Here is a 10,787-nt window from a genome sequence, read left to right as displayed (position 1 = left end):
TCATTCACAAAGAACCAAATGAGCACAATAAGATAATCATCCATCACTAATTAGATTAGTTTTACATGGTTCAATCTCTAGTTTACCTCTTAAGGCAGAGGAGATCATAAGAACCAAATAAGCATAATAATATTTTCAAGAAAAAGTATCCAGCAATGAGTCATCAAAGTAAGAAAGGGGAGAATAGGAAAAGAAATTGATCAAATAAAACAAAATCATGAATCAGGAGCTCTGGTGTTGAAAAGCATTCTCAGGCTTTTCTGGGTCAATTTCTGAATGGTGAGGGAAATCATAGGGCATCTCCGACGCAGAGAGCCAAGCTTCATTGAAAACTCTCACCACTTCCCCATGGACTACAGCATTGCCTTCTGCTGTCAGATGCAAGCCATCACTGACAAACAGAAACCACGCATAACAGTTAAATTTCTCTTTGATGAACAACAGCTATCCCAGTTATATTAATTTTGATAAGTAAACTTAATTACAGAAAAAAATTTACTGTCCTAGTATTGTTTGGAAGTCTGTGGTTCCAATAACAACTGATTAAACAATAGATCTCACTAACCTCAGGAATTTTTTCTGCCACCCTGTGGTCTCCTGCATCCTGGACCACAAATCAATGGAGGGAAGACCCAATTCTTTAGCTACATTAATGCATTGCTTCGCATAAACACCTGCCATTTCATTCGTCCTTTCGGGAAGCTTAGTGGCTTTCTCACCATAAAGTGATCTACAAAACAACTAATTAAGATGCTACCAGTATGCATACCAAAAAAGGTTAGGAAAAATGCTGACAGGTTCGAAAATTTACTTTCTGTAATAATAACAAATTTCAACCACTTCTTTTTTGGTAACAGGGATGAAGTTTGAACCCCTGACCTCAATGCTACATGCTTGATGCAGGATTACGATATCCCAAGGCACCTATAAACTCTATCAATGGGTGCAGTACACTACAATTTCATGGAAGTGTAAATATGTAACCCATGATTTACCCATGCCATACTAGGATATAATAGATGATATCTTGTAGTGAAGCCATTTTTTATTTCTAAAATATAGGCAAGAAAACTTTTAAAGAGATGGACCTCTTTCAGGAAATGACAACAATGTGGTCATAAGCCGTAACCTAGACTCCATTTAAAGGTCAAAAGTACTTCAGGTTTTCCATTTTAGGATATGGTGTTTTTGTTATCTTTCACTTTGTAGCTATGATTTGGCCGACACTTTGAATTTATTGTTGACACATGTGTCGTGTCGTGTCCGACATGACATCCGTGTCCACATGTGTCGACGCTCTTTTCGACACTTTAAATTGTCTGCTAGAAGTGTTGGTAACTTTATATGTATGTATGTGTATGGGGATGCCACTATTTCTAGATTTTTAGGGGTTGCCATGTCAGACGCCCCATATCTGTGTTGAAACTCAGCACAAAAATCCATATCCACAAATCAAAACTATATGTACTTTCTATTTCAGCTGTGTCCCCGTTTCTAAGGGGCCGTTTGGATACGCGTATTTTAGAATCCTGGATTTCCTCAAAATTGTAGTTGAGAGACAAGAGAAGAAAGAGACCAGCCATCGTTTTCTGATTTCTAGCCCTTCTTTCCGACAGCAAGAGAGCTAGTGATCGTCCCATGTTTCCAGGTTTTAGAAATCGCAAGATACAGGAGAGATTTCTAAAACCTGGTTTTCTTACTTAAAATCCAAGAAACACTGCCAGGACAGCATACTAGCAGCTTGATCATGACCCTCTTTTGCACTGTTTTCAAACTAAAACCTGGATTCTAAAATCCGCATATCCAAACGGCCCCTAAGTTTTGGTAGTTTGCCGAGTCCGACACTCAGTGTCCATGTCGACACGCGACACTCGTGCCGTGTTCACAAATCATAGCTTTGTAGGAAAACAGGAAACCTACAATTATTACTAGATCATTAAAAGGCAAAGGCCTCACACAGGTACCATCCAACTTTTCACAAATAATCAATTTATATATTTTGAATATCCGGTGCTTAATATAAAAAACTGTTTTCCACTATTACTGTATGTTACGAGCAGCTCATAACAATAAGGAATTAGGACCTTTGCAAAAACGAATAGTATAAAAAATAATAGTATCTGTGTCACTTTCATCCAATGTTTAAAAACAAAGGATTCAAACATTGGTTTCCGTCTGGACTTTGGTCCCCACAGAAGTGAAGTACTTTGTGGATGTTTATGGAAGTCCATGGAAATTTTGTAAAAATAATGTAAGCTTATGGAAATTCATGGGCATTAAAATTTTAAGATGGAACTTCAGAAAAAGCTAGAAAAGGCACAAAATACAAACTTGGAAACCCCCACATAAGCCAGAAAACTATCCATAACAGTTAAACAAAATCAAATATTTAGTGACATACGCTGTCGTGCATGTCTAGAATAGTAAGGTTCATTCCAAACATAAATATTTTAAATGTTTTGAAAGATGATGTGCCATTTCTTTTACTTTTGAACTTAGAATGGGCATTAATATTTTCTGAATACGTGATTTTTTTTTATTTATGTGCGTACGCAAAATTCAGACTTAGGTCCTCAGTAGTCGACTTTAGCCCGATTCAATCATCGACTTGTTCAAGTCAACTCGGTTTTACCTTAGCCATATTCTTGTTTGAGTCTGACTTTAGCCCTACTAAGTTAATCAAAAACTCCTTTGACTTGCCCAAGTTAAAGCATCTATCGTTACTCACTCGTGTCAACTCGGTTTTATACTTTGGTCGAGTCCGAATTTTTAGACCCTGATTCACATAATCTAGGTGAAGCAGTTCTCATTTATTTATAAAAAAACAGGCCATTCTTCAAATATTTTGAAGGTAATCTCACAACTTTACTGAACAATCGTGACATACTTAACATGAATTAAAAGGAGATATGGATCTAACCTTGCATATTCCATCCGCCCACCCTCATCAACTGGAGGTGGAGTGATTAGCACCACCAACATGGTGGGGGAACATTCCTGCCAAAGCATACACCCTTTTAAAGATGAAAATGAATTTCAAATTGCCCATTTACAAAGATATTCAATATACGCAAGGGAAACTAAACTAAGCCTGGCCATCTACAGTGTTAAAACTTCAAAGCAAGCTGAAACATTTGATGACAATATGATATGGATGAAAAATCTTTGATTATGGAGATAATCTCTTATCTTCTCGATCTTGATGGGATGCCTTGATTGCCCATTGGTGGGATGCCTTCGGTTATCCTTCTCTTCTTTCTATATCTTGATCGCCCATTGGTGGGAGGCTTTCGGTTATCCTTCTCTTCTTTCTATCTTCACGAGGTATTCTCTAATCTTCTCTTATCTTTTGTTCGAAATTCAAGATTTTCAGTTCGTGTGACTCTCTTCAAATGCGTTGCTAGTTTTATTAGAGGATTTTGTCAAGAGCATTAATTGAATTAATATGATCGACTCTGGTCTTAGATTCATAGACTTGACCATTCGATCTTAACCATCAAACTTTGTGAACTGCAATGTAATTGTTGATTTTGGATTTTAATGTTCTCGTGAATGCATAAGTATAATATCATTAAAAGGAATAATCTGAACGGATCTGATCATGATTTCGACGGTTGATTTGAGTTGATCTCAAACATCTGACCTATAGATTAGGTTGATCTCAAGATCCGAGTGTCAGATCAATTTTATCTTGATTTAATAGTGATTTTTGAGGCATACTGGAAGGTTGGATTTGATTTATTTTTAGAAAGTGTGAAACTCAAATTTTCGAACATAACATTGGAGATTTTGTATAACCTAGTTAAAGCATTGAACTTCATCTATTATCCTACAACAGAGTCCTATTCAATTATCGATGTGTGACTTGTTCAGAGTAATATCAATGCACCCACGGACATTCCAGTAAAGAAAATAACCTAGCTCATAGGAAAATAACTTTTATGCTTGCCAATGCAATAACATAGGGAAAAAGAGACCACGTCAAGTAAAAAGGTCAGCATTATGCATTGCCATGATTACCTTAACTAAGATGTCTCTTTAATTGTACTAACAACAAAATTCCGCAAGTTTTCCATGTTAAACTATGAAATATAGACCAACAAAAGATTCTGTTGATGCCTACAAAGGAATGCTCATGCTATAAGTAGATTTCCACACAATGTACGGACAAATTTGTTTTTTTTTAATGGCCAAAGATTAAATTGAGAAAAGAAATATGGGACCGAGATGGTCAAGACAGCAGAAGAAAGAAAAACAGGCACATATACGAACACTACGATAAGATATAAAAAGGAAAAGGAAACAGAACAGAAAACTCAAGGGGGAAGATTGTCATATAGCTCCAATTCCTCCTTGGAAACCCCACTTTTGGCAAGTCTATCAGCCACATCGTTGGCTGACCTCTTGACATGATTGAAAGAAAGATCCAAGGCCCCCATTGTTAAAAGATAATAAGAATATAGCTCCCAGAAATATTGCGAGTTCTGAAGAATCATAAGAGGGGCCATATGAGTGATTTGAAAGATTAACAAAGCTTGTTTCATACCATTAAAAAAAACATGAAGCATGTTTCATACCTTCAAATGATGAACAATATTTTTGAGATTTTCTGTGTACTCTTCAATCGGCACATGTTGATGTTCATTGGTTCTCCCCAAAAGGGCTGCATCATTAGCACCAAAGAAAACAGTGACAGCAACAGGAGGCATTGTACATCTCTGCAAAAGAAAAGACATAAGGCAACCCCCTTTAAGCACCTTCAGAATGAAATGGCGACGACAAATCCCTACATAACTTATCACTAGGAAAGTACAGAACCACATATTGAACATCAAATACAATGTTCCTATGCTTTTTTAATGGAAAATAGATTCATTAAAATGGACTGGCGACCGAGATGGTCAAGTACAACGAGGAAAACATGGCCAATGGAAGAACAAGAAAAGAAAAAAGCGTGAAGATAATAAAGGTACAACTCTCGAGGGGGTAAAAAGTCACACAACTAGAGCATCTCTTTCTACTCACTGAAATACCCTCCATTATATCTCATCAAACATGTGCGTGGATCTCCACGGGGGCGGCTAGCTCCCGCTCACCCACTAATAACATTAAGGGAATCCCCCTCAACTATCAATCTGCTCGGATCCAGTCCCTCAGCGATCCTTATTCCCTATAATAAAGCTCTTACCTCAGCTTCATTTGAGTTTGTTATTCCAATTGGCCCAAGAGGGACAGTATGGTATCACCCCTCTCATCTTTAAGGACTCCACCAACCCCAGCTGGTCCTAGGCAACCAAAACAGGACCGTCAAAATTAAATTTCAGCATGGATTGGCCTGGGTTCCCAACTAGGGGTAGGGGCGTGCACTTGCTTTCTACTAGCACAAATCTCTCTTATACCATCCATTAGTCATAAGAAGAGATGAAGGAAAAGTTGGAAGGGTCTTAGTTCTTAACCCGACATATGGTGAGGGCTATCACTTTTGTGCACAGGAAAGATGAGCTCTTTGTAAGGCCATTAAAGACCCTATCATTCCTTTCATTGCAAATCACCCAAATAGTAGCGAGGAGGAGCACAAGCCATAGTATATTTCCTTTTTCCGGCCAAGGAACAGCAAGCCAAGACTCTAGCAGGTGGGTCAGGCTTAGGGCCGAAATACCCAGGGCATCCCAAATCTCCTTAGGATGTAATTCCATATCACCCTTGCCATCTTGCAATAGATAAAAATGTGATGCTTCCACGCATAATGCACAATGATCAATAATGATCATCTCATGGTTTCTGAGGTGATTTACCTTGAGGATCTTATTGCAGAGGGCTGTCCAGTTGAACATGTGGACCCTTGAAGGAGCAGGAATACTCCACACCATGGCTATACGCCGGTTGGGAAACAAGTTGCAACGTGGTGGTAAAATGATTTGACATTGAACATGCCAGACAAGCTTCATGTCCAAACCCTTTTGTCATCTCCCCCCTTTTGTATACAGCAGGACCCCAATTCCTCTACCCATTCTATCTCCTCTTCAAAAAAGTTGCATCTAAAATGTACTTTCTATGATATCCTCCCCTCTACCCACTGAGCAATCTCGTACAACCGCCTATTTGTCGACAGCCACCCTGTACAACTCTTAAAAAATCTCCATTAAAGGTGAAGGCCCACACCATTTATTGTGCAAGAAACTTACTTTATCACTCATATAAACTCTAAATCTTATCCCCTCATTGAATTTGAACTTTTGTCTCAGGATTTCTCTCCATGGTGTCAGCCCACTGAATCTGTACATGTCGTCAGATATCCAGTTTACTCGAGTTAATATAATGTTGATGTTTAACATTGAACTATATCTATATATCTTTGAGTTTGATCCATGTATCTATGGGTCCATGTGCTCTTTTTCGTTATGTCTTTGCATTATTACATTAGGTCTCATTATGTTTTATATCTATTTTCTTTTATGTTTGGATAGGCTGACGACAAGAATGAGCAACTATCATTGATAACCACATTGAATGGGGAAAAGTCCATTGATCCAGTCAATAAAACTTATGGGACATGATCCATCCATGCTGAATCTTACAATTACGATGGTCTCAACATGTTGTAGAGATGTCTTCAAGTATCAACCCCAATACTCAACCCAAATATACTACAATCTGTAATTAAATAAATATTTTGTTAGAAACTTACCGACTTCTCCAAAAGCTTAAGCTGTTGGAGAAAGGCGTTATTTTATCTTTTATACTTTAACACTCCCCCACACGTGTGGCCCACTTGGTAAACACGTGGTACCTGGTCCCACTTTGGGCCGACCATCGCATGTGGATTTTTGCTATCCGGGAGGTTTGAACTCGAGACCTTTGGTTCTGATACCATGTTAACTTACCAACTTCTCCAAAAGCTTAAGTTGTTGGAGAAGGGCAGTATTTAATCTTTTATACTTTAACACTCACATGGTATCAGAGCCAAAGGTCTAAAGTTCAAACCTCCCCAATGTCAAAAAAAAATTCACATGCAATGGTCGGCCCAAGGTGGGACCATATGTGCCACATGTTTGCCAAGTGGGCCACACGTGAGGGGGAGTGTTAAAGTATAAAAGATTAGATACTGCCCTTCTCCAACAGCTTAAGCTTTTGGAGAAGTTGGTAAGTTAATATACTTGACTATTTGTTTACATATGCATGTGATATATAAAAGGAAACTGATTTGAGGACATTGCGGGGGAGGAGGTAGGGCAGGACGGCCTCTAGCTGTGAGCCCTACAAGTGAGCCAGACCCCCTACACAGTCTGGCCCACATGCAGGGTATGCATCCAAAGGCCATCCAGGCCTGGAATCCCACATGCGGCATCCTGCTAGCACTTTTTTTGAATAATAATGAAAATATCATAAAACAAAAAAGAGAAGAACAAGAAGACGGAGGAGGGACTGCTAGCACTTCTCTATAGAAAAATACATCAAGTTAAATAGAAATGCAGTAGAAGATATAATTAACACCAAAATATAGGAAAAAGTACGACTAAATTTTTTTCTTTATAATTGTGTCAACACATATCCATAAAGCCAACTTCTTGAAAACATACTTTCCTTGTTACATAGTATGAAATTTGACGAATAAATGAATACTGATGAAGATTCTGAGCTTTGAGCTTTTAAAGAGATCATGAAAATGATGGATAATGATTTACCAATGGAACTAATTTAAAAGAAAATATCACAAACTGTTCATAAAATTGGTGTTTCGTTGAGAAAACTTAAACAAATGACATTAATCATAAAACAGGAAAGAAATAAAACAATGAAATTGCAGAAGATTTTTGCGGGTTCAAAATAGAAAGAGATTTACAGAATTAAAGAAGACATTAATCATAAAACAGGAAAGAAATAAAACAATGAAATTGCAGAAGATTTTTGCGGGTTCAAAATAGAAAGAGATTTACAGAATTAAAGAAGATAGTCTTTGTCACTTTGCTTGCGCTCAAAATGCTTCACTCGATTAAAATCAGAGAAATAGAACCATCGAAACAATAATAGTGATAAAGCACAATTTTAGGTCTGACATTCTTAAAGAAGGAATATGCAAAAAGAAATTCCTATTGAAATCTAACATGTCAACTAAGTGCCTAGGCAATGACATTTAAGAACGTAATCAAAACCAACAGTCCCATCACAAATCAGTACCACCATATGGTCCACATTACAAGAAAAACATAGCACTCAGTCCTCTATTACCATAAACAAACAAAATATATTCATGCACACCTGGAATTACAGTTTAAATAGAACAGAACAAAGACATAGAAATCAACAAAAAAATCAACACATCCACCAAAAATTGATAGATATTCCACAAGATACCATGACACTCATAACTGCATATAAGATCATATTCAATCCATAAACTACAACTTTTAAACAATGAAAAGTAATCAGAACATTTTATTGAGAACTGATATGTAAATGCAAGTGCCTTTCCAGTGACATATTAACTTATGATTAAAAAAAATACCAATCAACCATCAATAAACATCGCACTCTATCCAAGAGAAGGAAAAGGGGGGGACATCATAACCATCAACAAATAAAATCACTTCAAATTCCATGGACTAAAAGCTTATACAGCAAAAGGCTAAAAGTAAAAGTCCTCTAATTGAAAGTGGTGAAAGAAAAATAGTAATGACAAAAGATACCAAAGAATTCAAGGTTTTGAATTCTTAAACGAAACCAATAAACTGTAAATAGAAATTACCTAATGAAATCAAGGCGGGAACAATTCAAGTTATTGATCAATAAATACTAAACATCACAGTCTCAGCTACAATCCTAATCTAGATGTTAGGTACCTAAACAATACGCCCAAGTCCCAGAGCTGATGGAAGACATTAGACTAGACCCTTTAAACTCGTCCCATACCAAAGCTTCGTCCCACCTAGTCCCAGGCCTCTGCCTAGGACCATAACAATAGAACACAATAAGAACTACATAGCCCAACAAAGAATTCTGACTTAAAATTGGTGCTACCTGATCAAAATAAAGAATGCCCTTAACAGTAAAGAACAAAGAAATCTGATTTAAAATTGCTGTTAAGTGATCAAAATAAAGAATGCCCTTAACAGAAAACCATTTCCATCAAGAAATGAGATCACTTCATTCCACAACCCAGAAACTACAATCCTCATAAAGAAAAAAAAACGAGACCTACTGCATCCATCAAAACTATAGGATTCAAACTACATTAAAAATGACCAATACAGACAAAAAAAAAAAAATGCAAATGGGTACGAGTCTCACCAGAGGAAAAAGGTGATTGAGCAAGAACAAAGCCCATCTGGTGTTGTATCCACCATACCCACGAACAATTACATCAGCCTGCAAATTAAAAAGGAAAAATACAAATAAGAAGAGAAAAAGGCCAATGAATTCGAATTGGGTTTTCTCCAAAATCCGTGATAAATTCGAGAAAAAGAAACAAAAAAAGAGAATTAAGAAAATAAGATATGCAAGAGTAGTATATGCAGAAAAGGCAACAAAACGACAAAAAAATTCATTAAAAAAAAAAAAAACCTTTCGAGAGTAAGAATCTGCGAGAGCTGCTCCCCATCCGCCTAGCCTAAAAGATTGCTCTGTGATTGAATCTCCAAATAAAACGATCTGAGGCCTCATTTTTCTTCTTTTTTGTTGCTTTAGTTAACAAAACAGAAGGAAACTGATTTTAGCTTTCTGAGTGCCTCTTAGAACACATAGATTCGTCTTAAAACACACAGAAACTGAAGAAATTGTACGTTACGTGTGTAACAAGATTCGTCTCTCGATATTCCCAAGGACCTGTTCGTTTTCGATTTGAGAATTGGTTTTGACTCTAAAATCGATTGTGGGACTCAAATTGATTTTGATTTTGATAATCGGTTTTGGACTCAAAATCAATTATTGAAATCGAATAAAACAAACAGACCGAAGATTGAATCCTAATTGGGCTCTATGCCTCTATCTTCGTATCATTTCGAAATTGATAACCGTTAGATGCAACCAATTACAGTGTACATTTGTGAAATGCCTTGTGATTGCCCCTCTCGGATGATCTGGAGCGTTCATCTAGTGAGTGGTACAATGTGAAGTAAAATTTTCACTCGATAGTTGTTACGAACTCAAATCGGTTCACAAAAGATTTGATCTTCTTAGAGGGAAGGTTAACCTCTTGATCCACTTTGAGGGAAGGATCAACCATCCTTTGTGCACAAAGACACATTCATTCATTTCCATTACAGTAGCATGTTCATAAAGCACTTCAAAATAAACATAGAAAGACCTTATATGATGCCCGACCGTCAAGTAGCGTCAAAAAGCTACCACCCTTGATATTTGATCTAACAGCAGCACACTTTTTAAGAGACTGTTGTAGGATCAAATATCAAGGGTCATGGTCGGGCACCATATAATTTCTCGAAAGATCTTATGATAATAATAGAAATAAATAAATAAAGATTAACCTAGTATTGACTTGTATCAAAATCAATCATATTTGCTTAATCTGCCTGATGCCTAATCTACCATCCAATTATCAAACCTTAGAGATCTAATATATTTTAAATCTACTAATTTATTCGACTCTAGTGGGACCCGTCAACAATAGTTGATCCTAACCATCTAATTGGAGGGCTTGAACGTGGATCATGTCTCTTTTTTTCTTAGTGTCCATTTAATCCCAGATATTGGGATTATTGGAAGCATTAAAGGAGTGAGATTTTAGTTGTGGCCTCTCTATGATGCCACGAGATGAATGGTCCAAATAA

The 10,787-nt window shown here is 37.0% G+C and overlaps 1 protein-coding gene across 1 annotated transcript; it reads right to left on the bottom strand.

Annotated features, from left to right (window-relative positions):
• Positions 1 to 19: 19 nt before the first annotated feature.
• LOC143884459 (SGNH hydrolase-type esterase superfamily protein) lies at positions 20 to 9,852 on the bottom strand. The gene is made up of 6 exons (XM_077388047.1): positions 9,562 to 9,852; positions 9,289 to 9,366; positions 4,578 to 4,718; positions 2,921 to 2,997; positions 566 to 730; positions 20 to 391 (listed from the first exon to the last, which is right to left on the bottom strand). The coding sequence occupies exons 1-6, from the start codon at positions 9,658 to 9,660 to the stop codon at positions 223 to 225; spliced, it is 729 nt and encodes a 242-aa protein (XP_077244162.1). The 5' UTR covers positions 9,661 to 9,852; the 3' UTR covers positions 20 to 222.
• Between the last annotated feature and the right edge of the window lie 935 nt (positions 9,853 to 10,787).

The sequence above is a fragment of the Tasmannia lanceolata genome, unplaced genomic scaffold (genome assembly GCF_043159265.1).
Source record: "Tasmannia lanceolata isolate RefF3 unplaced genomic scaffold, GAP_Taslan_0.1 ptg000008l, whole genome shotgun sequence".
Classification (NCBI taxonomy): domain Eukaryota; kingdom Viridiplantae; phylum Streptophyta; class Magnoliopsida; order Canellales; family Winteraceae; genus Tasmannia; species Tasmannia lanceolata.
The sequence above is the reverse complement of the archived record's forward strand: the minus strand, read 5'-3'. Positions and strand labels throughout refer to the sequence as shown.